The sequence below is a fragment of the Rana temporaria genome, chromosome 5 (assembly GCF_905171775.1).
Source record: "Rana temporaria chromosome 5, aRanTem1.1, whole genome shotgun sequence".
NCBI lineage: Eukaryota > Metazoa > Chordata > Amphibia > Anura > Ranidae > Rana > Rana temporaria.
The window spans coordinates 84,006,138-84,034,064 of NC_053493.1; the positions used below are offsets into that span (position 1 = coordinate 84,006,138).

General features: G+C 43.6%; 1 protein-coding gene across 1 annotated transcript in view; it reads right to left on the reverse strand.

The window, feature by feature from the left end:
* Positions 1 to 27,927, reverse strand: part of DLEC1 (DLEC1 cilia and flagella associated protein) — a 135,701-nt gene that overhangs the window by 77,798 nt on the left and 29,976 nt on the right. The window contains exons 7-17 of the mRNA XM_040352791.1: positions 26,549 to 26,633; positions 25,226 to 25,313; positions 24,141 to 24,314; positions 22,125 to 22,261; positions 19,930 to 20,022; positions 19,266 to 19,356; positions 13,531 to 13,693; positions 13,252 to 13,444; positions 6,166 to 6,224; positions 3,659 to 3,833; positions 1,205 to 1,298 (exon numbers count right to left, since the gene is read on the reverse strand). Of these exons, the coding sequence (XP_040208725.1) occupies positions 1,205 to 1,298; positions 3,659 to 3,833; positions 6,166 to 6,224; positions 13,252 to 13,444; positions 13,531 to 13,693; positions 19,266 to 19,356; positions 19,930 to 20,022; positions 22,125 to 22,261; positions 24,141 to 24,314; positions 25,226 to 25,313; positions 26,549 to 26,633 (1,352 nt within the window). The remainder of the gene's footprint in view (positions 1 to 1,204; positions 1,299 to 3,658; positions 3,834 to 6,165; positions 6,225 to 13,251; positions 13,445 to 13,530; positions 13,694 to 19,265; positions 19,357 to 19,929; positions 20,023 to 22,124; positions 22,262 to 24,140; positions 24,315 to 25,225; positions 25,314 to 26,548; positions 26,634 to 27,927) is intronic.

The following is a 27,927-nucleotide window of genomic DNA, read 5'->3' on the forward strand; positions in this document are numbered from 1 at the left end:
GGGGGATGGAAGTGACTGGAGGAATTGACAGATCGTGGTTCTTAGCTTGTAGGAACTCACGATCTGCCTTTCCTCTCCTCACAGGACAGGTATGTGTGTGTTTACATAAATACGTCCCTGTTCTGCCTCTTGTGCCCGCAATGGTGCATGGCCGGCGGTCATCACGACCGCCGGCCACGTGCATCGGCACCCCTGCAGTGCGGCTGCGTGCGCGCTTGCTATCCCGCTTAAAGGGACCGACGTACAGCTAAGACAGTTCGCTGGATCGTACCGACCTGCCACAGTATAATGACGGCGGCTGGTCGACAAGTGGTTAATACATTCTATGCATAAAAAACCTTCTGTGTGCAGCAGCCCCCTCAGCCCCCCTAAAACTTACCTGAGCCCATCTTCTTACAGCGATGTTGCAAGAGTGTTTTCTGCCTGTGCTGCAGTCTTCTTGCTTACATTGTTCTCAGTTATTCCTGAGAACTACAGAACCAATTCCCTCTATCTTATGAAGAAGGGAAGGGGAGGGGTTTGTAGTTAGTGTGATGCTTTGGGAAATGTTCTGCTGGGAAATCTTGGGTCCTGCTATTTATGTGGATGTTACTTGGCACGTACCACCTGCTATATCATTGTGGTTGACCAAGTACACCCCTTCACGGAAATGGTATTCCCTGATGGCAGTGGCCTCTTTAAGCAGATCAATGTGCCCTGCCACAGTGCAAAAATGGTTCAAGAATGGTTTGAGGAACACAATACTGAGTTTTAGGTGTTGACTTGGCTTCCAACTTCTCCCGTTCTCAATCCAACTGAGCATCTGTGGGATATGTTGGAAAAACAAGTCGGATCCATAAAGGCCCTAACTTCACATAAAGGCCGCAACTTACAGGACTCAAAGGATCTGCTACTGAGGGCTTGTTGCCAGATACCAGAACATACCTTCAAAGGTCTAGTCTAGTGGCATCCACGATGGGTCAGGACTGTTTTGATGGCAAAGGGGGTACCTACTAAGTATTAAGTGGGTGGACATAATGATTTGGCTGATCGGTATGCATTCTTTCTATACATTAAGATTCTTGGTAGTTAGGACTAGCACTACATTGATCAGTTTGGATCCAGGGTTGCTCCAAGGCCAGTGACTTGTCATTCGGCAAATTAATAAATAAAATATACAGTAATACACAAAACAGGCCAAAAAATAATAGCATTCTACAGATACCAATGCTTCCATTATGTGGCTCAATCTGGATGATGTTCGGAGCTGTAATGTTATCCCACTCAAACTGGATAGAGGATTTGCTGTTATTCCACATCTACAAGACAAAGTATATTTTATGTGCGGTTGTAATACTTTCCTAAAAACAATGCATAATGCTATTTTCAAATTTTTATGTTATTTTTGCCATATATGTTATGATTGCATTTACTAAATTAGTTGGAGCACTCACTATCAGCTATCTGTATAGGACAGCACAATCAGCATCTTTGCAGAATGACTAAAGTGAGAAAATGTAAGTTAAAGTGGTTGTAAAGGCACAAGTTTTTTTTACCTTGATGCATTCATTACATCAAGGTAAAAAATATTCTGTGCACAGCAGCCCCCCCCCCTAATACGTACCTGAGTCCCCTCTCAATCCAGCGATGTCCACGAGAGCCTTGCCTCTCTGGGGACTCGCACTCGTGATTGGCTTTTGGTACTGTAAATCACAACCAGTGAGCCAATCAGGAGGCGGAGGGGCAGGGCTGAGCTGCGGCTCTGTGTGTGAATGGACACACAGAGCCGTGGCTCGGGAGTGTGCCTGCTTGGGTGCACCCAGAGAAAGCTGCTTGCTCTGGGGGCACCTTGCTGGAGGGAGGAGCCAGGATCGCCAGCGTGGGACCCGAGAAGAGAAGAATCTGCGCTGCGCTGTGCAAAACCATTGCATAGAGCAGGTAAGTAAAACATGTTTGTTATTTCTTATTTTTTTTAAAACAAGGCTTTAATATTGTTTTAAATCATGAAGAGGTTATATACTAATTTTCATTAAAACTCTATTAACAAAACTGTCTATACACCTGAATTAAGGAGTCACAGAAAGGCAGCCTTTCAGGTTAAATGAAAACAGGTAACTGCTTTTCTGAGTTTTTAGGATGTATGCTGCAGGGCTCTCACCCTAATGCTTGCATCATCACTTATGCCGCAGACACACGGTCGTTTTTCGGCATTGAAAAAAATAACATTTTTCAGCATGTCCAAAAAACAAAGTTTTTCCAACTTCATCATTAAAAACGACGTTGCCCACACACCATCGTTTTTGAAAAAATGATGAACAAAGCGCGGTGACGTACAACACGTACGACGGCACTCTAAAGGGGAAGTTCTATTCGCCTTTGGGCTGCTTTTAGCTGATTCCTTGTTAGTAAAAGACGATTCGCGCTTTTCTGTCTGTTACAGCGTGATGAATGTGCTTACTCCATTATGAATTTTAGTTTTACCAGAACGAGCGCTCCCGTCTCATAACTTGCTTCTGGGCATGCGCAGGTTTAAAACGTCGTTTTTGCCCACACACGATCATTTTTTACAACACGAAAAACGTCATTTTGAAAAACGACATAAAAAAATGCAGCATGTTTGAATTTTTTTTTGGTTGTTTTTCAGAAGCCGAAAAACGATGTAACACACGATCATTTTAAATGACATTTTAAAAAATTTCGTTTTTTTTTATGCCGAAAAGTGATCGTGTGTACGCGGCATTAGTCCCTGACCTGGAACAAGCCTGTTACTGTATGTGTCAAAACCACTTTCACGAATTGGTGCAAATTCCCTTGAAACGTATAACTTCCCTTGCAAAATGCACAGCCTATTTGCCTTTAGTAAATCAACTGCATTGAGTTGTAGTCATCTGCATTTTGAAAAAAGGGTCATGCATGTGATTTCATCTGTGTTGGTGGTATTCAACAGAATGGGCTGCCTAAACGTAATGCATGTTAACGCATGTCATAACACGTGTGTGTGTGCACTAACGCACCTCAGCAGATTGCTTTATTTTTAAAAAACAAACATGTTATACTTACTTCCACTGTGCAGCTTGTTTTGCACAGAGTGGCCCCGATCCACTTCTTCTGGGGTCCCTACAGTCGGCTGCCATAGCTGCTTACTGTATCACTCGGCCCCCCCCCCGGCGCGTCGCGTCATTGGATGTGATTGACAGCAGGGCCAGCCAATGGCTGCGCTGCTTTCAATCAACCAATGAATGAGTCGAGAAGAAGTAAGCGCGTTCACGGCGTGGGACTTTCGAGGGGTCAGGTGAGTAAAGGGGGGCTCGGGGGGGCTGCTAATCCACAGTTGTTTTTTTTTTCACCTTAATGCATAGAATGCATTAAAAGAAGGATAACCGCTCAGATGAACCAGAGAACTTGTCTCACTGAATCCAAACCATGGGTGCCGGCAATGCAATGGTATGCAAAATTGAAAAGAAAAAGCTGGGACAGCCGCACTCCAAAAACGTTCCTTTTAATAAAACTGGTCACAAAAATTACATGCCACAGCAAAAATTAGAACAGAAGCTGACGCGTTTCGCACTGTACTTCAGTGCTTATTCATAGCTAATGCATTAAGGTGAAAAAACATTTACTTTTACAACCCGTTTAAATGGAGTAACTAATATGTTTAGAATGTAAAAACAAAACTTACTATAAACTTCTTCCTCATAGTGGTGTCAATGAAACTTTCTCCAGAAAAGATGATTACATAAGGCTCCAGAACTAAATGAAATGGCTCTGTGGTCCCCTTGAATTCTAGATCGAGGACAATGACATCATTTACTGTAGGAGTCAGTTCTGCAATGCTCATTGGATGTTTATTTGCACTGTAAAAAAATAAAGAGAACACATACACATAAAACAGAATGTACAGTGACCTATATAGACATTAAAGCAGAGCTAAAGAATACGAAACTTACCTTTCTTCCAACTGTCCCTGTCCCTCGCTGGCACCGGCATCTTCTTCTGTGTGCCATTCTTTGGCTGACTTCATTGGCCTGTGTAGGATCCAGTCATCCCAATACACAGGGATCGGGTCAGCACTGTAAGCTGAGCTGCGCATTTGCAGCTCTGTTTACATGCAGAGGAATGCTGCAAGCAGGCAGGTAGGTGGATTTTATTGCAGAAAAGACACTGCATGTGTCTTCTCTATCTTGTGCCATTATTAAGCACTGTTCTTGTGATATGCCATACATGCATCGCACCCCTTTACGACTGACCTCAAGTCATTTCAGACCAGGCTAAGTTGAATATCAATAAACATTGCTTACTGAAGTTGTTGAAAAATAACAAAAAAAAATCATACAATGTCTCCAATACACATTCCTGTACACAATCTTCTAAGTGCCCCTTAGTTAGTCCACTGGTGCCCCTTTTTCGTCCAAAAAAGAAATTTATTTCGTTACTCCCAAAATTTTTTTTTATTTATTTTGTTTCGTTAAAAAATGCATTAGTCCGAAAATCAGAATTAAGGTTGAATCTGTCATTGAAGGCTTATTGTGTTTGTCGAATGTTCTAAGAAGAATCGACGGACCAGCTGAACTGTACGACGCCGCAATCGTATATTTCCGGTCGAATGCTCCGCCCACAAGAAGAATTCTAATGTTGTATGACTAGTAATAATTATATTTATAAATTATTATTACTAGTCAACAAACATCCAAATTCTTCTATAGCCTATGGGCCGAGCATTTGACCAGAAATGTACGATTACGGCGTCGTACAGTTTAGCTGCTTGTCGAATCTTCTTAGAACTTTCGACAGACACCATAAGCCTTCAATGACAGATTTGACGTTTGTATATTTTTCGCTGCTTCGTAGAATCTTCGTCGTTCATGTCGAATGGTCTACCCCAACACTGTCTCTATAATGTCGAATCTTTTCTCTCTATGTCTAATAATCTTGGACTAATAGAGTTAAGGTTAGGCCTCGTACACACGGCCGAGTTTCTCGGCAAAAACCAGCAAGCAGCTTGCTGGGTTTTTTTTTTTGCCAAGGAAACCGGTCGTGTGTACACTTTCCAACGAGGAAACCGCCGAGGATCTCGTCGGGCCAAAAAGAAAGCATGTCTTATTTTTCCTCGACGGCAATGGGAAAATTTGGCTCGCCGAGATCCTCGGCAGCTTCACAAGGAACTCGACGAGCAAAACTATGTGTTTCGCCCGTCGAGTTCCTCGGACGTGTGTACGAGGCTTAAGTCACATTCGACCACAGGTTCGATAGACACAGATTGCTATTGTCAGCGTCATGTCGAATCTCCTATCTATATCGAACTGTTGTAGCAACGAAAACGAAAATAAAGCACTTTTTTATGTCGGATCTTTCGGATTTCGGATTCTGCGCGTTCGTTTTCGCTTGTTAAAACGATAACGAAAATACCAAGAAATTGGGATGAAAATGCATTCAGACGAAAACGAATGCACATGTCTAGTAAAGTAGTTCACATCCTTTGCAGCATTCTGTTCCATTCTGTTTATAACAGTGGTTATAAACTTCAGACATCATATATGAACAAAGCATATTCCTCTATAGTGTGCACTTGTCTCAATCCAGAGCACTAAGTGTAATTTCTGTCCACTGCCTCATTCCTCTGCTTGCTCTGTTAGTATTAGTCACTTCTGACCAGTTCTCCTGACACCGAGACAAAAATGGTGACAGGGGAGGGAGCTCCAGCTGATTGACAGCCTCAGCTCTGTTATTGTGTGCTGTGTAAAGGAGGTGTGTTCCTTCCCTCCAATCGGCTCCTTACTAATGTAGCTTTAGCTCTCTGCCCCCTGTTTTTCAGAGCTGAAATATCCTGTGTAAATTATGCACTTTGAATGGATGCAGGGGAAAGACAGCTGTAGATAAACAGGTACAACTTATGTAGGAGGATTAGTTTCCTTTCTGTGTATCACCTGAGACAGGTAACTTTACTGGGTATATGTGAGGGTTTACAAACACTACATCTGGTCGTCTAATTGCAGTGCCTCCGAGTGGTGCTTCCCTCCCCCAGAGTTTAATCATCACAGTCACAAGTAAACAATCAGTGATTATAGGGATGGATGGCCTCAGAAGCATGCCTGTCGCAGCCTCAAATAAAATACAGCACAGCACTGTGGTCACTTTGTCACAAATATACCAGCAAAGATGAAGTGTTACCAGAAGCTAGCTCCTTACCTTGGATTCCTTGGGATGTCGCTTAATACCATCTGAGCAACACTGTGATATTCGATTAGCTATGCATGGAAAATAAAAGATACATATATTCAGTAATAGTTTAAAGATTAGCTACAGGCATTTTTTTCCAATTAAATTCTTTCCTATTCATCTTGTTAGCTCGACCTCACCCCTTTTTTTTCTTTTTTTTTTTTTTAACACACACAACTGCCAAGGTTTGAATTAAAGCTTAAAGCTCTGAAATAAAAAAGAACAAAGCATATCCTCTTATAGTGTGTGCTTGCCTCTATCCAAAACACCTAGGGCTAGATTCAGAAAAAATTTACGCCGGCGTATCTATTGATACGCTGCGTAAATTCAAATCTCCGTCGGCGTATCTTCTTTCTGTATTCAGAAAGAAGCGTCGAATTTTTTAAATTTTACGTTGTTTGCGTAAGTCGTTCGCGAATAGGGCTTTGCGTAAATTACGTTCACGTCGAAAGCATTGACTATTTGCGACGTGATTAGGAGCATGCGCACTGGGATACGTTCACTGCCGGCGCATGCGCCGTTCGTGAGAAACGTCATTTACGTGGGGTCATGTTTTATTTACATAAAACACGCCCACCTCTCGACAATTTGAATTTGGCGCGCTTACGCCGGCAGATTTACGCTACGCCGCCGCAACTTAAGGAGCAAGTGCTTTGTGAATACTGCACTTGCCCGTCTAAGTTGCGGCGGCGTAGCGTAAATAGGATACGCTACACCCGCACAAACTTGCGTCCCCCTACGTGAATCTAGCCCCTAGTGTGCTTCTCATCGCTTCGCATTCCTCTGCTATCGACATAAGTCACTCCTGACAGTCTACAGGGTGGGCCATTTATATGGATCCACCCGGGTGTGCCATTTATAAGGATACACCTTAATAAAATGGGAATGGTTGGTGATATTAACTTCCTGTTTGTGGCACATTAGTATATGTAAGGGGGGAAACTTTTCAAGATGGGTGGTGACCATGGCGGACATTTTGAAGTCTGCCATTTTGAATCCAACTTTTGTTTTTGGTGTATCCATATAAATGTCCCACCCTGTATTCAACCAGGGTGTTGTGTCTTCTGAGCTCTTCGGGAGGTGCCATGGCAGAATGTCTAAACATTGCCCGAAATTCCCCCAAAATTGTCAACAAGCCAGCAGGTAGGTCAAGCCTGCCTTTTTGGTAACAGAAAGCCACAAGTTTTTATTTTGCAGCACTACAACCTTGGACACCACGTGGACAAGCTGCTGGCATCCTAACAACCAATGACATCATCAATTGATAAGGAGGATGTTGGGCACCTGAGGACTTCCTTGTTTGCCCCTCCCTTGCTCCACCCATCAGCACTGAGAGAGAAACTGAAGGAAAATAGAAAACAATGGAATACCAGTCAGTACCAGTGTGCAAAGGTATATTGTTTTGTAAGAATAAATTACTTCTAATATTGGGTGTCCTAGACTTGTAGATGCCACTGCATTATATAAAACTATTCGTTTTGTTTTACATTTTAGAATGGGGTGCATAATTTGAACGTGTGCCTTGACTGAATACAGTTGAGAAACACTGGTCTATGCCGACAACAGACATCTTGAGAGCACAGACCAGGTGATTCATAGCCTCAGGTGTGCATTTTTTACTATGAGTGTGTAGAGGAGTGTGTGCCCATTCCCTCCACTCAGGTCTCAGATTACACTAAGCTCCTTGCTCTATACCAGGGATCCCCAAACTACGGCCCTCCAGCTGTTGCTGAACTACAAATCCCACGAGGCATTGCAAAACTTTGACATTCACAGACATGACTAATCATGATGGGAATTGTAGTTCCTGAACACCTGGAGGGCCGTAGTTTGAAGACCCCTGCTCTATACTCTGCAATGTGTGACATCAGAACCCCGCTCCCTGCCTTCTGGAGTTCAGAAATGCTGTGTAAACTGTGCACTTTGAACAGGTACAAGGAGGATTTGTTCCATCTTTGTGTATCACATAAGGCTAGTCACTACACTAGATATAGGTAAGGGTTTACAAGCTCTTTAATCAGAAATCTTCTAAATCTCAAATTCACATTGTTACTCTACAGGAAGTTCACTATTAGAATATTTTCTTGTGGATAATTCATTAGAAATAACATATAATGATGTCATGGGTGCAAAATGAAAACATGCAAGTGATTTAAAATGACCTTAGCTGAAAAACAAAGCTGTTAACCGACAGTGAATGAGAGAAATCTAACCATTAGGATCCCGGACAACAAGGAAGACCCAGCAAAGATGGCACCCCCAACCTACTTAGAAACCTTTAAAACAGGGGTGCCCAACCAGTGGCCCGGGGGCCACATGTGGCCCACGGAGTCCTCTGATGTGGCCCGCGTCCTCCTGCTCTGGAATAGCGGGTTGGCATAAGCTGATACTACATGTATGGCGCCAACTCCTGTCACGGGTGGCATGATACCAAATTGCCTGGGACAGCAACAGCTGGCGATACCTGAATGGAAGACTGTTATTAAAGGTATGTTTAATACTAAAATCACAGTACATGGGCATATCTGTTCTGCAGTGGTTACTGGGCTGCTTTCAAACCGATTCACAGGTGTAACGGGTTACCTGCACTGAGCCATAGAATTCTGTTATTACCTGTGGGTTGGTGCACCTCAGAAAAGTGCACCACACCTGCAGGATATAATAGAAGTCTATGGCAAAGTGCAGCTAACCCACAGGAAAGCCACAGGTGCACAGCGCTGCATCAGTGTGAAAGCAGCCCTAGACCCCTTTGACACAATCAGTCTGACCCAATTGGACCCTAGATGTAAACAGATCCACAAAAAAAAACAGTGGGGGAGAGATCCGTCCCCTTCCATCTGGGAAGATCGGATTGGAGGGCCAAGTACAGTGGGCTGTGTGCCGTCTTCTCTGCATATGCGGAGTGGACATGGGCCTGTACTCTGCCCGCTCTGCTCATTGTGGCCCGCAACCGTTTACCAAGTCGCTTAAGTGGCCCTCACTCCTCAAAAGGTTGGGCACCCCTGCTTTAAAATGTAAAGATACATCTACAGTATAGATATTGTTTGCGATGTTATCCTTCTGCCATCTAGCATCAAGGTGGAAACACTGTTAGTCTATGTTGCTAACAGCAACCAAACAAATTTCAGCTACTATTTGTTGGGTGAGTGTCAAAAAAGAAGAAAGGGAGAATCTTGCTGCTTGTGAATGTACCACATCCTATTCTCTTTCAACAACTAGAGCCAACTTTATGAGAGGACTTTACTGGTACAGATGGGACAGACACTTTATTTGAAAAAAAATATACAAAAATGTATTATCTTAAACCAAGGGTCTCCAAACTCTCTAAGCAAAGGGTCAGTTTATTGTCCTTTAGGCTTTAGGGGGGCCGGACTGTAGCCAGTGGGAGTAGAAAATGATCCGGGTATCAATGCCCCATTATTGGTTTTATTTTAATGGGAGGAATAGTGCCCCATTGTTGATATCAATGAGAAGAATAGTGCCCTTTTCATGGTGTGTTCATTGGTTTCAGTTGGTGAAACAGAGCTCCAAGGACCAGATAAAGTCTCAGGCCTCGTACACACCGCAGAGAAACTCGACGGGCAAAACACATCGTTTTGCTCGTCGAGTTCCTTGTGAAGCCGCTGAGGATCTCGGCGAGCCAAATTTTCCCATTGCCGTCAAGGAAATAGAGAACATGTTCTCTTTTTGGCCCGACGAGATCCTCGGCGGTTTCCTCAATGAAAAGTGTACACACGACCGGTTTCCTCGGCAAAAAAAAAAAACCAGCAAGATTCTTGCTGGTTTTTGCCGAGAAACTCGGCCGTGTGTACGAGGCCTAAGGCCTCGTACACACGACCGAGAAACTCAACAGGCGAAACACATCGTTTTGTTCGTCGAATTCCTTGTGAAGCCGTTGAGGAACTCGCCAAGTCAATTTTCTCCATTCCCTTCAAGGAAATAGAGAACATGCTTTCTTTTTGGCTCGTCGAGTTTCTTGACAGTTTCCTCGACGAAAATGTACACACGACCGGTTTCCTCTGCAAAAAAATATCTCCCAGCAAGTTTCTTGCTGGTTTTTGCCGAGAAACTCGGTCGTGTGTACGAGGCCTGACAAAGGGCCATATCCGGCCCACGGGTCACAGTTTGGAGACCACTGTCTTAAAGTGGATGTAAACCCAAATTTTTTATTTTTTTTTGCTGTCACAATGTACAGTATAAGATTTCCTATCATCTGTGCCCAGTCTTGCCACAAAGAGTTAATCCAGCTCTGAGCAATCCTCTTATCTTTTTTCGGTGAGATAAACGGACAAACAGGAGAAAACTTTTGTCCGTTCCTCCCCCTTGCTGTGAGTGACAGGTTATTTACATATTTCATGCACTAGACTGAGACAGGCATTATTTTTTAATTCCCACCCCCACTCCTTTTCTGAAGTAATGTGGTGACTTTTCTGGATTTTGACTGGATGTTAGTGATCATAGCAGAATTCAGTGTAAGGAATACACAGGAGAAAATGCATGTTGACAAGGGGAGTGTAGAGGAGGGCAGGGAGTCTACTGACATCACGACTCCACCCACCGAGCTCCAGAAAACAGACCCACCCACAGAATCTGCAGTTTTTCAGTTCTTATAACAGACAGAGGGGAGACATTTGACAGGTAAGGATATATGCAGGAGGCATCTATATCCTTATAGATCAGCACTATGGCAGTAGTTTAGAAAGGATGAGAGTGGGTTTACATCCACTTTAAACCATCACAAATATTTTTGTACAAAAATAAAAACTTAAATCACATGAATTTGACCAAGAGGTTAAACACAGTTCCCGTGTTTTAGGATAATACATGTTTGTCATAGGCATGCGCAGGGGGTGTGCCAGGTGTGCCTGGGCACACCATAATAATTTACTGCTGTCCTAATTCCCCCTACTGCCAGGGCTTTCCCCGTGTTGGCCCCCCTGCCCCGCAGTGCTGATGGCTTCCCTCCTCTCTCCCCAGCTGATGTAGGGGATGTTTCAGGATATAGAGTGGGGTAAGAGGGTAATCAAATTGTCATTTACCAGTGCCTTCCATGTTCATTCCTAACTGAAGCATAGTAAACTGTGTTCACCATGCTTCAGTTTGTGAATAAACAGAAAGACGCTCAGCACAGGGCACTTTCCATTAATTTACTGCCGCATGCAACTGAGGATGTGGAGAAAGGCATGTGTGTTTGAGTTTTTGGGGGCACACCCTAATGCAATAGGCTGCGCACACCTATGATGTTTGTATAACCTTTTTCAAATAAAGTGTCTGTCCCATCTGTACTGGAAAAGTCCTCTCATAAAGTTGGTTCTAGTTGATCAAATACAAGTTCGACAGAAGTTGATTGTTAGGTCAACTTCTGTTGAGCAGGAACAGTCATATATGGATCAAAATTTGCCCGGTCCCTGCTGAACCGTACAAATTGTGATCCATCTATGGACAGCTTTACCCCACTTACTGCCATTTAAATGTCATATGTTAAAACTTCAGTTGCCAGTAGGTTCTGGCATTTGTTCAATTAATGACATAGAATGGGGCTGAGTGCCTAGAGGGGGTGGAGCTTTTTCTTGAATTGCTAGGCAGAAATCAAGGCTCTAATTACAGCCTGGGCCTAGAATTCAAGGGGGAAATTTAAGGACTAACACTTGCAGGCACTACAAGTGCAGCACTTCAACACTGTTGTTACCTTAGAAAACAGTGGCAGCCCCCCACCAGGTCCGCACTCACCCCATGTTCAGCTAATCCGGTCTTAAGATCCACCTCCAGTCCTGATTGGCCGGGAGAAGAACCCGGAAGACAATAGCGAATATTGATTTGCTAATGTCAAAAACTGGTGTATTATCCCGCGCTTCCTTAAACCATACAGTGAAAACAACAAATAAATAAATAATAAATAAATAAAATAGGCTGCAAATCTCAAAAATTGTTTTCCCACAACTACCAAGAAATAAAAGTGAAAAAATTGGCTGCGCCTACTACACAATATACAAACATCCAGAGACGTGATTACTCTTATAATACCAATCTTCATATACAGTGAATATCAAAATTCATATACAGTGTATATCCAATGTTCATATGTGTCCAATTTTTCTTCTATATTTATAGTTCAAAGTATGTGATCCTTAAACTGTGCATTTCTTCACCCTTGTGGGTTTTAAATAGAGTAAAGTGAATCCCACCACCATATATGAACTTTGATCTCCACTGTATATGAAGATGGGTATTATACGAGTAGTGAGGATGTTTGTATATGAGGATGTTTGAGGATGAGGATGTTTGTACCAGGGGCAGACTGACCATTCGGGCACCCGGGCACTGCCCGAGGGCCCCATGCCACTAGGGGGCCCCATCAGGGTTGCCAGCCTCAGTAAAACCAGGAACAGTATGTAAAAATCAGTGTTCTAAAAAAAAAAAAAGAAGATTATAGCTTCTAGTACCTTTTCAGTGTGTGTATGTGTATTCTGTGTGTATGTATACTGTGTGTGTATATTGTGTGTCTGTGTGTGTATACTGTATGTGTGTGTATACTGTGTGTGTATATTGTGTGTCTGTGTGTGTATACTGTATGTGTGTGTGTGTGTATACTGTGTGTGTATATTGTGTGTCTGTGTGTGTATACTGTGTATGTATACTGTATGTGTGTGTGTGTATACTTAGTGGCCCCATAATCTATTGCCTGGGGGCCCCATAATCTCCTATTGCCCGGGGGCCCCATAATCTCCAATTGCCCGGGGGCCCCATGAGTTGTCAGTCCGCCCCTGGTTTGTACAAAAACGAGGATGTCTGTATATTGTGTAGTAGGCGCAGCCAATTTTTTCACTTTTATTGATTCGCTAATGTCACAAGTGGGTGGGTTCTGAGCCCAACCTTTTTGAAGCCAATTAGAGCCTCAGGCTCTAATCATGTGCTTCAAAAAAAAAAAAAACGTATAGAAACCTATGAGTATGGCGCCCACATAGAAATTAGGGGGGCTGGCACCCCTGCGCCCCTTATGGGCCGCTGCTTAGAAACTATTTGGACCTGGTTGGGTATTTTAGTCTTAATTCATACCTTAGTGGGAGTGTACATCACTTTGAACATGTGGTCTTGATGAGGCTGCAGGACGCCTTGCAGGGGGATAATCATGAAAGCAGTATTTGCATCAACGTTATTCTTAATTTTCGCCATATCTACAGCTTCTCCTGGTTGTAAAGTTTGTAAATATGGCTTCATAATCTGCCAGTAGAATGGAAGCTCCACATGCCTGATAGGTCATAACATACAGTTAGTTACAATACAAATTACTGACACAGGCAAATAGCATGGACTATATTGATTAAATCTACTTACGTTGTGTTTCTAATGACAATGCTCTTTTGCACCGTGGAATGTAAATTTGTACTGGGAAAACATATTAAATGTTCAGCTTTGACATCCGTACGCTCATCAGGACATGAAGTGCTTTTACCATCACTGACAGACACCAGCTCTAAGCCCACAAGCTGTCCATATCCTGGTAACAGAAGGAGAAACAAAATAGTGACAAAGTGGAACCTTAGATTTATTACACATACATAGGCTAATGTCTTATGGCGCGTACAAGAAAAGTTCGATGTGAGCTTTTGGTTGGAAATTCCGACCATGTGTAGAAAAGTTCTTGTCGAAAATTCCGCATGCTGGGAATCAAGTCGAAGCATGCACGGAAGCATTGAACTTAATTTTTCTCGGCTGGTCACAGTGTTGTACGTCACCGCATTCTTGACGGTCGGAATTTTGTGTGACCGTGTGTATGCAACACAAGTTTGAGCCAACATTCCGTCGGAAAAAAATCCATGGATTTATTGTTGGAATTTCCGATCGTGTGTACGCGGCATTACTAATCATGATATATTTGACCATTTTTGCTCAAATTATGTACTGCCAGAGTCTACGACAATCTTTTGCCCTGATGTAAAACAGTATACGGAAGTGACTATTATATGAAGATTAGGAATCTTTCTCTGAAAAATCACAGAGATGTTCCAAAACTATAGATAATTATTGTGATAACATTTTTATTTCTTTTTGTATAGAGTGGTAAAAGGTTAGAACCTCTGTGTGTTTTTTATAGCCATCTGTGGACAAGCTTTGTTTGTCCTGGTGACTAATATCACTAGGACAGAAAGTGAAGGGAAAGTAAAAATTGTGAATCAGAACAAAACCAGGGAAAAATCTTTTTGTAGGCAGGTGCAATCTACTTTCTCTACTGCAGGTGGCACTCAACTGCAGCTGCATTGCAGGGGGAGAGCAAGTTAAGAGGAAAATGGTTCCTCTATGGTTTCCTGGGTCACCGGGGAAGCTATCAAATTATATACTACCACCCCATGTAACTAGCAGCCTCTTGGGTCAGGCAGAGAGTATATAAGGCCCTGACTCCCAGCCTTGGCACACATTTCTTGTGTAAGTTGTGTCATCTGACAAAAACAGTGATTAGTAACAGCAGGGCCATCTTTAACGTGGGGCAAAAGGGAAAGGTCCCCCGGGCCCAATCATTGGTATGAGGCCAAAAGCAGCTGTTCCTTAGAGCCTGCGCTGCCTGCATAGTTGTTATGATTTCCACGGAGGGTTTCTGCAGCAGCTTGGCTCCCGGCAGGGTCACCTGTGTGGGCAGCCTCCAGGTTGTACCCAGAGGGTGCATCTCTCAATATACATTGGCTCTCTCCTCTTTCTATCCCTAGGAGAGCAGGTTCCAACCGGCAAGTCCTCCAGCGGTGTGAGCGGCTCCTTGATTATCTTCCTCTGGCAGTAGTTTGACTCCTGGGTGTGCTATCCCTGTGGCTGGCTTCCTGTTTTATCCAATGAGGAGAGAAAATTTCCACCTCTTTTTGTACCTCTAGAGAGTGTGCTTTACCCAGCGGTAGCCCGCATCAATGTAAGTGGCTTTACGATCTTCCTCTAGCGCAGTGGTTCTCAACCTTCTAGTGCCGTGACCCCTTGATAACATTTCCCAAGTTGTGGGGACCCCTAACATTAAAATAATTTTCGTAGGGTGGGTTGTCAGCACCCAAGGCAAGACAAGTAATTTGCGCCCCTAACCTACGGACATTTAGTGCTCCCTGAGTCCCTTCCACTCGTACAGTATTAAAACCCCTTAAGGTAAAAAAAAAAATTCCCCATCCCTCTCTCTAGCCGACTTTCCTGTTCTTCCTCTAAGGCCCCGTACACACGACCGAGTTTCTCGGCAGAATTCAGCCAGAAACTCGATCGGAGCTGGATTCTGCCGAGAAACTCGGTCGTGTGTACACTTTTCAGCGAGGAAGCCGACGAGGAACTCGTCGGGCCGAATAGAGAACATGTTCTCTATTTCTTCGTTGTTCAATGAGGAAAGTCGGCCCGCCGAGATCCTCGGCGGCTTCAACACAGAACTTGACGAGGAACTCGATGTGTTTGGCACGTCGAGCTCCTCGGACGTGTGTACGGGGCCTTATTCATTCTCTCCCTTTTTCTTTATTCCTCCCCATCTTTTCCTCTCCCTTACATGTATGGGATGAGTGGTAGTGCTGGTGTGGGGTGGGATCTGTGGCAGTGCTCGGGGGAGTTCTGGTCAGCACTTAGGTGCTCTTAATCAAGGTCATCTAGTGATCTGAGAACTGTAGTAGGGACTTTTAATGGCAACTATAATTACAACTATAATTACAGGTAATGTTACTCACTGTGTCTCCAGCTTCACGGTGTCTCCAACTTTGTGGTGTCTCACAGCAGTGACAACTATGCCGAAATCAGGAGATAGGGTCTCTGCCCCTCCCACTTTACATTACTCACCAGTCAGCTGATCTCTAGTCTCTGCCCCCTTGCCATTCTGTGAACTGAATGGGCAGCTGTGAAGAATCTGTGTGGGCAGCCATGGGCTCCAGGAACAGCCCAGCTTGACAGCCACGAAAAGGCTGGGAGAGCAGTGCGGGCTTCAAGAACAGCCCACGATTTGGTGACCCCTGGCAAATCGTCATTTGACCCCCGAGGGGGTCCCGACCCCCAGGTTGAGAACCACTGCTCTAGCGGGTCTTTTCCCTTCTGTTGACAGATAACAGCCCCGGCTCCCTTCGCCTCTGGCGTGAGAGAGGTGTGAGTGAGAGCATTCCGTCAGGACTTTTCCTTAGGACAATAGTTGGCTGTGGTTTACGTATGTAAGTGGATATTTTGTTTCAATAAAGTGACTTTTTAAACATGGATTGGGGAAATGAGACTGGAAGAGGAGGACATGGAATGGAGGAGGAGAAAGACATGGTATGGAGGAGATGGGACCTGGAGGAGGAGATGGGACTGTAGAAGAAGAAGGACAAGGGATGGAGAAGATGGGACTGGAGGAGGAGGAGGACATGGGATGGAGAAGATGGCACTGGAGGAGGAGAAGGACATGGGATGGAGAAGAAAGGAAGGAGCAGGGTGAGGACATGGGATGGAGAAGATGGGACTGGAGGATAAGGAGGACATGGGATGGAGAGGATGGGACTGGAGGAGGTTGTGGGGTGGGGTAAATTTGACTGGAGGAGGTTGTGGGGTGGGGTAAATTTGACTGGAGGAGGAGAATGTGGGATGGAGGAGATGGGACTGAAGGAGGGATGGGATGAGGAGATGGGAATGGAGAAGGAGGATGTGGGAGATTAGACTGGAGGAAAAGGATGTGGGATGGAAAAATGGGACTGGAGGAGGAGATCGTGGTGTGGGGGAGACAGGACTGGAGGAGGAGGACGATGTAGGATGAGGAGATGGGACTGGAGGAGGACGTAGGGCTAGAGCAAGAGGAGGTGAGATGGGGAGATGATACTGAAGGAGAGGATATGTTTTGGCCAAATTATAATTCCTTATTGTTGACTCGTGAAAGCACTGATAACTTGGAACACACTTCACATATTCATTTGTAGGAGTGTTAACATTAACAGTGGGTGCACTAAAGGACTCGTGGAATGGCCAGTGGGTGGATTTAGTGAGTTGGCCAGTGGGCGGGCCCTGGGGAATGCTTAGTGGTCAGGCCCGGGCCTAAAGCTATGTAAGGGGTCCCAGAATTTCTGATGGAGAGGATATTTTTTGGCCAAATTATAATTCCGTATTATTGACTCGTGAAAGCACTGATAACTTGGAACACACTTTTCATATATTCATTTGTAGGAGTATTAACATAAAAGTGGGCAGGCCCTGGGGAATGCTTAGTGGTCAGGTCCGGGCCTAAAGCTGTGTAAGGGGTCCCAGAATTTCTGATGGCTGCTCTGCTGCCACTGGGTGAGTGGTAACGATATGCTATAACCTCTGGCAACCAATCGCAATAGATGCCTGATCTACTACTGCAGCAAAATTATTTTGAGTTTAGCTGCTATTTATTGTATGTCTCAGAGCAAGTGAAGAGTAAAATTGCATGGGGGGGGGGGGGGGGTCCAATCAGTATTAAATAAAGACAGCAGGCAGTGGTTCCAGATGAGTAGGTAAAGGATAGGGACACACCATCCTTCTGGAGACCTCCCCATTTGGTCTTGGACCGGCCAGGCCAAATTCTGCCCCTCAAGACCAATGCTGTCGGCACATCTAAAGCCAGCACAGCACATTGATGTTACATGCCATGAGTGTTCCCGATCGGGTGCCATCCCACTGGGTTTGTTGTTGATTACTGGGTTCTGCATTATTACAAGTTCTGTTCTCTGCAACTGGACTCTGTGGCCCAGATTCACAACCGAGATACGACAGCGTATCTCCAGATACGCCATTGTATCTCTGAGTTGCGCCGTCGTATCTATGCGCCTGATTCTTAGAATCAGTTACTCATAGATATCCATTAGATCCGACAGGCGTAAGTCTCTTACGCCGTCGGATCTTAACTGCATTTTTTTTTTTGCCCGCTAGGTGGCGCTTCCGTCGAATTACGCGTTGAGTATGCAAATTAGCTAGATACGCGAATTCCCGACCGTACGCGCGGCCGACGCAGTAAAGTTACGACGTTTACGTTAGGCTTTTCCCGGCGTAAAGTTGCCCCTGCTATATGAGGCGCAGCCAATGTTAAGTATGGCCGTCGTTCCCATGTCGAAATTTGAAAAAGTTACGTTGTTTGCTTAAGTCGTCCGTGAATGGGGCTGGACGTCATTTACGTTCACGTCGAAACCAATGACGTCCTTGCGGCGTACTTTGGAGCAATGCACACTGGGAACTTCCACGTACGGCGCATGCGCCGTTCCGAAAAAACGTCAATCACGCCAGGTCACAGTAGTTTTGCATAAAACACGCCCCCCTGATCCAAATTTGAATTAGGCGGGCTTACGCCGGCCGATTTACGCTACGCCGCCGCAACTTACGGAGCAAGTGCTTTGAGAATACAGCACTTGCCCGTGTAAGTTGCGGAGGCGTAACGTAAATCAGATACGTTACGCCCGCACAATTTTACGCGGCTCTGTGTGTTTACTGCTGCCGCACCACGCTGCACCTCCCCAAAAGCTGTTCTGGTGACAACTATCTATGAGGGGATTTCGCTATGGAGGGCATTTACAATCACTTCCTGTGGTGTCTACAGGGCAGGAACTGAAGAGAAAGCTCTCACACGGGACACAGGTGGTGAAAAAACTGACTTGGGTTTTAACCATTCCCCATCCTATCCAAATTTATTTTTTGCAACGGCAGCTTCCATACTTCCTTGCAAAGGTTTCCTTCAGGCAAAGGGGAATCGGGAAAATATGACATAATACAAGCAAGCAACCTATTCACAGCCCTAATATTTGAATTATTAACTGCTTTTAACAAAGGAAAAGTGTGCCATATATGGCTAAATGTAGTTAGGGACTTTACATTAGAATATCTTTCACCACTTTCAAATGAACAATTGTGCCCTCTGACACAGATGAACATTTTGATGCAAGCACAATGAATCATATGAGCTCTGGGGAAAATGAATTATCCATAATTTGTGACATTTTGTTGCATACTAAAAACTATGTGTAAGCATTACTACAGATTTTCCCATAACATGATGATTTGCTCATTAACGCCTTACAAGTTAATCAGATTGGTACATCATTAGTAAAAATGGGTAGTAGATGGACAACATTACAAATTGTCTCTTAACACACCTCTCAGTGTAAGATCATTGACCTGGCAGTTATCACAGACAATGGTAAAATCCTGGCTGTAGGTCTCCGAGGATGAAGGGAAGAAGACAACCTGTAAAGGACAATAATGAGATGTAGAATCTATACATATACTTATATATATTCCGTATATTCCTAAACCTAATGCAATCCGTCTAATGATGGCCACACACATAATGATATGATCATTCAATTGGATAGTTGATGGTGGGAATAAACAGATTACATTACATACAAAAACAACTGTACACAAATCAAGCTATTAAAATGCACCACCAAACCAATAATGAAAAAAAAATTTGACTGCGGCATATTGATTAACCATTCTGGATCATTTCTTATCTTACTGTATTTAGATTTTGTTCTAACTATTAGAGAACTGATTGACTATCCAAACTAATAGCACCTTGTTCAATTTTGAAAATTGGCTGATAGCAAAAGTAGTATACACGTGTGCTGAAATGTGCAATAATTCAATAGAGGAGGATCCCCATTATCTATATTAAGCATAAATCACAATATGTATGTAGGATCCCCATTATCTAAATCAAGCATAAATCACAATATGTATGGTGCACATCAGTCTGACAGAATCAGATCATAATCAAGTAAGCAGAGCACGTGCAGTGAGGGTTTCTACACTAACCTCAATAACGGTTTCTTGTCCAGGATAGAGTTCAAACAGGGCAGGGTGGATTCCGAAGGGTGCCTGTTCAACAAATCCCGCTGTTGCTATATTCTTCAAAAGACATTATACAAGTGTTAAATGCTATAGTCAATGACAAACTGAAATATTTAATGTTATTTTTGCTTTCTATGATTTAGAACTAAAGGCTTAAACTGAGTGGATAACATAGGTGTGCACAGCCTATTGCATTAGGGTGTGCACCCCAAAACTCAAACACACGTGTGTGGGTATGTGTGTGTGTGTGTGAAGCCTCGTACACAGGACCGAGGAACTCGACGGGCGAAACACATCGTTTTCCTCGTTGAGTTCCTTGTTAGGCTGTCGAGGAACTCGACAAGGCAAGTTTCTCCATTCCCGCCGAGGAAATAGAGAACTTGCTCTCTTTTTGGCTCGTCGAGTTTCTTGACAGTTTTCTCGACGAAAATGTACACACGACTTGTTTCCTCGGCAAAAAAATATCTCCCAGCAAGTTTCTTGCTGGTTTTTGCCGAGAAACTCGGTCGTGTGTACGAGGCCTGTGTGTGTCTGTGTCTATATATATATATATATATATATATATATATATATATATATATAGACACACACACTTTTAAATAAATGTAAAGAAAAGTTTTGAAATGTTTAAAATATGTTTTAATGTTTTTATACATTTTACATCTTATAGCAGAGCCGGCCGGTGGGAAAGGGGTGAGAAAAAGACAGGGATGAGAGCAGGAAGGTGAGAGAGAGGGGTGAGACAGGGAGAGAGTGGGTGAAAGAAAGAGAAGGGGGTGAGAGAGAAGGGGGTGAGATCGAGAGAGTGGGTGCGTGAGAGAGAGGAAGGGGTGGGGGAGAGAGGGGCAGTGGGGGGAGAGGGGGGTGCGAGAGAGAGGGCCCATTTCTGTACACTGCGGGACACTTCTGTACACTGGATTATACACTGGATACCACTGGCGCAGGGGGTAATTAGGGTGTACCACACCTAGCACCCCCCCTGCCACTAGCGCAGGGGGTAATTAGGGTGTACCACACCTAGCACACCCCCAGTGCACATCTATGGTGGATAACCTGCCAGACTGTTTCGATATTTCTCTGTTACACTTCCACCAGAACCTTAAAAATGCACAACTTTTTACGTCATCTTTTTATGACAAGGAGGTTATCTGGAACACAAATCTTTCTCTTTCTATTTCCATATGCTTTAGCTTCAATAGGCAAAATGTACACAGAATAAGAATGTTGTTAATGTGACCAGTTGGATTTTAGTTTCCAGTTTCTAACCAGTCTTAGTAAAACAGCAGCTGGAATGATATTAGTTGTTACAGACAACATTTACATTTTCCGTACTGCTACATTTTATACACAACACCCGCTCTCAATATGTCTATCCAAAGTGTTTCTATTGAATGTTGCATTTCCATATTTAGGAAATATCAATGTTTGATGGTTGTGACATGACACCATCCAAACCTACTGGAAGAAGGAGAACATAGTGGGGTTGATTTACTAAAACTGGAGAGTGCAAAATCTGGTGCAGCTCTACATAGAAACCAATCAGCTTCCAGGTTTTGTTTGTCAAAGCTTAATTGAACAAGCTGACATTAGAAGATGATTGGCTACCATGCACAGATTCACCAGATTTTGTATTCTCCTTTTTTAGTAAATTAGTAAAATTTTAGTTCATTCTGATTTTATTATATTATGACATTACATTATAGGATATGGTACAAACATTGATGTGTTCATATAAGTAGTACAATTATTTCATCTAGTCAATTTCGGATATATTTTTTGTTTCCATATATTATTCAAAGAGACAAGACAAAAGATGAGTAAAATTTTCACACGAGGTGAAGACTATCTGAAGCCTCGTACACACGACCGAGGAACTCGACGGGCGAAACACATCGTTTTCCTCGTCGAGTTCCTTGTCAGGCTGTCGAGGAACTCGACAAGGCAAGTTTCTCCATTCCCGTCGAGGAAATAGAGAACATGCTCTCTTTTTGGCTCGTCTAGGTTCTCGGCAGTTTCCTCAACAAAAATGTACACACGACCGGTTTCCTCGGCAAAAAAATATCTCCCAGCAAGTTTCTGCTGGTTTTTGCCGAGAAACTCGGTCGTGTGTACGAGGCCTGAGAGTGTAACTCTGAAAGGAATAAGGAAAGAGGTCTTACTCTGAAGTTTGCTGGAGGCCAGATACTTTTGGGCATAATGCAGAAGCTTCCACGACTCAGCCCCTCATTCCTGCAGAGACATTCAAAGATTTTTACTCCTCCGACAAGGCACGGACCACAGTCCAGGATCCGAGGCACTGTATAAACAATCAACAGTAACTAGTCAACACTTGAAGTAAAACTCAAGACAAAACATTTTTTGAGGATTTGAATAGAGTGGGGAAGAGTTAAAACCTCTGTCAAGTTTTTATTGATATCTGTGTACCCATTACAACCTGCCCTTGGGACCACACAAATAACATGAATCTAATCATCTGGGACACATGACAGGAGTGCTAACCTACCACATTATACACAAAACTGCTTTGTATTTCTGTCTGTCTACATCTACACCATTCCACCTACTTCCTGTTCTGATCATCACACAGGGCACGAGTAGAAATACCCTTTATGGTGAAAGGCTTGTGGACACCTGACCATTATACCAATATGATCTTCTTGAACTTTCCAAAACCATGGATATTAATATGGAGCTGCCGCCCTTGGAGGCTTTAAGTGGCTACAACATTCTGGAAAGGCTTTTTACAAGAACTTGGAGTGTGTCTGGGCACATTTGTACCCATGTAGCCAAAATGGTATTTGTTGGACAAGAAGCCCTGATTGGCAATTAATCCCAAAAGTGTTCAATAAGGTTGAAGTTGGGGCTCTGTGCATGCCACTGAAGTTTCTCTACACCTAAGCGTGTCTTTATGGACATTCCCCACACTGTTGCTACAAAGTTGGTAGCACATGATTGTGTATGATGTACTGTATGCTGTAGAACAGGAGTGCCCAACCAGTGGCCGGGGGGGGGGGCCACATGTGGCCCGCGGAGCCCTCTGATGTGGCCCTTGACCTCCTGCTCTGGGATGGCAGGTTGGCAAGCTGAGATCATGGGTTGCCAACCCGCCATCCCAGATCATCAGTGTTGTGAATGAAGCTGGCGGTAGAGGATGCAAGCAGCTGTGGAGCAGAGCAGCATAAGCCGATCCTTCCTGTATAGCACCGGCTCCTGTCACAGGCAGAGTGATACCAAATACACTCTGCCTGGGACAGCAACGGCCGGTGATACCTGAATAGAAGACTGTTATTAAAAGTAATTACTAAAATCACAGTGTATATATTGGCATATCTGTTCTACAGTGGTTAATGGGCTGCTTTCAAGCTGATCCGCATGTGCAGTGTACCTGCGGGTTACCTGAACTGAGCCATAGACTTTTGTTATTACCTGCAGGTTTAGTGCGCTTTCAGAAAGATATAATAGAAGTCTATAGCAAAGTAAAGCTAACCCGCAGGAAAGCCACAGGTGCACTGCGCTGCACCTGTGGTGCTGGTAAACTGCAGTGCATCAGTGTGAAAGCAGCCTTAGGCCCCTTTCACATGATCGGTTCAACCCAATCAGACCTTCCATTCGCCTCTATGGAGCGGCAAATGTAGACAGACTTGTGTCCATTTACACCCGCCTACCTCCAATTCGCTAAAAAAAATAAACTGAAGGGGATCCACCCCCTTCCATCTGGATGGATCGTATCAGAGGGCCCATTTAGTAGAGTGGGCTGTGTTCGTGTCTGCTCTGCATATGTAGAGTGGACATGGATCAGACATCTGCTCGCTCCGCTCATTGTGGCCCACGACCGGTTACTAAGTCACTTAAGTGGCCCTCGCTCTTCAAAAGGTTGGGCACCCCTGCTGTACAATAACAGTACGTTTCACTTGAAACACCACAATTCAATCATTTGGAGGGTGTACACATCTTTTTGGCAATATAATGTATCAATAGCAAAGACAGCAATAGGCATATGAAAAAGCTGAGGAATAAAAGTTACCATTAAAAAAAAAAAAGGAAAAAAATAGAACAATCATCCATGTCCTTAACCAAATACTGGTAGAATAATCCCAAAGAGACTATTTGATAATAAAATAGTTTTTATCTAAAAGGTGAGAAATATAGAGTGCACATATAATTATTTTCCTTACAAGTAAGTATTGGAGGTGGCCTCCTTGCTTCAATAGGGACTAAAACTGGATATGGTGCTTGAGACTCCACCAATATGAAATCCTCAAAGTCAGCCAAAGAATCAGGAACAAAACGCACTGTATACTGACAACTCATACCCGGGGCTACAATTCCACCTTCTCCAGGAAACTTCCCTAGAAGCACAAATATAAAATATAGAACTGCCGACATACATTAGGTAGCATGATTACTGTGTAAAAATTACAGTCACATTTTAACAGACAAATACCTTGAATAAGAAATCTGAACTACTACTAATATTTATAACAAATAGTATTGTAGAATATTATGTTCTTATCAAACGGCTTTTCTGTATCTGGTATGATTTCACACGACCCACGGCTCGCATCTTAAAGGGGACGCCCCTATGCCCAGCTGTGCCATTCTGTCGACGTATATCGTCGTGCGACAGTCGTCAAGTGGTTAACATGACTAAATAAACAATTTCTCCTAAGGCTGGATTCACACCTATGCAGTTTTAGTGCTTTTTGCATTTTGCAGATTTGCACTACAGTCCATTTTACATGGTTTCCTATGGAACACCTTCTGTAGTGCAAATCTAGTTTGCATATTCCAGGTGCATTTTGCATTTTTCAATAAAAGTTTTTGATCCATTGAAGTCTGTGGAACCAAAAACAAGAAAAAAGTCCCTATCCCTTTGCATAAAATGCACAGATGTGAACTACATCCATAGGAAACCATGTTAAATGGACTGTAGTGTGTTTCTGCAAAACGAAAAATGCACAAAAAAAAAATGCATAGGTGTGAACCAGGCCTAAATGTTTATTCAAAGTCGCACTCCAAGCAGATATAATATAAAAAGCAGAGTTGATTGCCCATCAATTTATTTCTGCTCCATCGGTGTACATCCAGCAAACTAATGTTGTCATCCAAGCTGCGCTATCACTGCAGTGGAGGTTAGGGACTTGACTGTGCTTGTCTGGCAGGAGTGCCTGAATCAAACAATAGGCTAAAAAGAGAATTACACACACTGTCATAACTGTCAATAAATTAAAACATACATTGCTATTGATGTTTTACTTACCAAGCCCAACAGAGAAATATGGAGAGGAAGGGGGGATGATCCTCACGTGACGACTTGATGCTGTCATGTTCCTTAACTCCACCGTCATCTTTATGTATTTAAACAGAGATGGAATCAGTTGCATGTTGTAGAAGACCTCTATCTTTTTTAATGTCTTTTTATATATACTGTGCATGTAAAAAAAATCAACCAAATGCAATAATAACTATACCTAAATATACTATACTGTCCCTTTAAAAGCTGTAACATGTCTGCATGGAGTTTGCATGTTCTTCCTGGGCTTGTGTGGGTTTTCTCCGTGTACTCCAGTTTCCTCCAAAGACATTTTCAAAAGTTCCTGTCTAAATTGACCCTAGTTTGTGTATGTATAAATGTGAGTTAAAGTGTCACTAGACCCAGGACCCTGCATTCATTATATCTGGTTTGCCACAGTACACAGAAAATGGAAATGCAATTATTTTCGTAAATATAAACTGCTAAATACCGTTTCTCATCAGCAGTATATAGCAGTCTTATGACTTCAGTGTCTGGTTACAGCTTGTAGGAAGAGTTTTCATTCTACTCTGAAGCCTCGTACACACGGCCGAGGAACTCGACGTGCCAAACACATCGAGTTCCTCGGCCAGTTCAGCCCTGAAGCCGCCGAGGAGCTCGGCGGGACGAGAGCTCCCATAGAACAACGAGGAAATAGAGAACATGTTCTCTATTTCCTCGTCGAGCTCCTCGTCGGCTTCCTCGGCCGAAACTGTACACACGACCAGTTTCCTCGGCAGAATTCAGCCAGAAACTCGGTCGGAAGCTGAATTCTGCCGAGGAAACTGGTCGTGTGTACGGGGCCTTACTGTCTTATGAGGCTGCAGAACCCCTGACCCTCTGTCTGGACAGTGCTGATTGGCCCTGTGCTGATCACATGCACTCTCCCCCAAAAAAACACTCTCTAGCAATAAACACCAAACTGAGTATGTGCGGAGTGATTCCAAAGGCTCTGTCTTATCAGGAGATGGATTGGGGACAGAGGAAGAAGGGGGGTATCAGAGAAGACAGGATTCCACAGCCTTGTTACACAATGCAGAGGATTAACGCCTTAGGTGCCACAGTGAGTATAATAAGCATGCTTTACTGCATATACAGATTTTACTGTTGTAGGTTTAGAAACCATTTAAGGACCTTAGATTGTAGGCTCCTTGTGGGAAGGGACTGATGTGAACGTACAATATACATGTGTGCTGCGTAAATTGTTGGTGCTATATAAATACATGTAATAAATTAATAAATAATACAATTCTCAACTGTTTGAAACCACAAATCACACTACTAAATCACCTCATATATCTGTCCAATCTCATATTCTAGGAAGAAGATAATAGACGGGTTAGCTAGGAATATTGGTATTGGCTCATTTGGATCACTAGTAAAAAAAAAAAGAACAAAAAGGGTTGAATCAGTATAGTTTAATACAAAAATGACCCCGCACATTATCCAGTTAGTGATCACAAAAAGAACTAATGAAACAGTTTCAACAATATTTAAAACAAAGGTTTTTTTTTTTTTTTTTTTGTATACAAGTACAATTACATTTGAAGCCACACTGCCATAATTCTGCATCTTTGAAAGGTGTGGTTCCTACTCTAAATTACGGGTCATTTAGGCTAGTTATACACTAGTGTGGGCCATGCGTCCCGCGTTTGCTCGTGCATGGCAGCCCATCCGTTTGAATGGGCTGCTGTGCCGCAATGTAAATACCCCAAATCCTTCACATGCACAAAGTTTTTTAAGGGGGACACTGATTGTAGGCCTTAAGCACATAGACACTGAGGCCCGGATTCACAACGGAGTTACGACGGCGTATCTCCAGATACGCCGTCGTAACTCTGAGTTGCGTGGTCGTATCTATGCGCCTGATTTATAGAATCAGTTACGCATAGATTTCTATTAGATCCGACCGGCGTAAGTCTCTTACGCCATCGGATCTTAACTGCATATTTATGCTGGTCGCTAGGGGCGTGTACGCTGATTTATGCCTAGAAATATGTAAATCAGCTAGATACGCGAATTCACGAATGTACGCCCGGCCGACGCAGTACAGATACACCGTTTACGTTAGGCTTTTCCCGGTGTAAAGTTACCCCTGCTATATGGTGGCGTACATGCGGCGTACCAATGTTAAGTATGGACGTCGTTCCCGCGTTGAATTTTGAATATTTTACGTCGTTTGCGTAAGTCGTCCGTGAATGGGGCTGGACGTCATTTACGTTCACGTCAAAACCAATACGTCCTTGCGGCGTACTTTGGAGCAATGCACACTGGGATATCGTGAAAAACGTCAATCACGTCGGGTCACAAGTTATTTACATAAAACACGCCCCCCCTGTTCCAAATTTGAATTAGGCGGGCTTACGCCGGCCTATTTACGCTACGCCGCCGCAACTTACGGAGCAAGTGCTTTGAGAATACAGCACTTGCCCGTCTAAGTTGCGGAGGCGTAGCGTAAATAGGATATGCTACGCCGGAACAAAGATACGCCGATCTACGAGAATCTGGCCCTGAGAAGCTATAAATATGCCCAGCATAAACTTCTGTGTGTTTTGTCATTCCTGAAGAGCCGCAGGTGGCGCTTACAGCCTACCATACAAGTGAATGGCTGTTTGTGGCAGTAATCTTGTAAATGACTATGCTTTTCGGCATTGTTGTTTACCCACGCA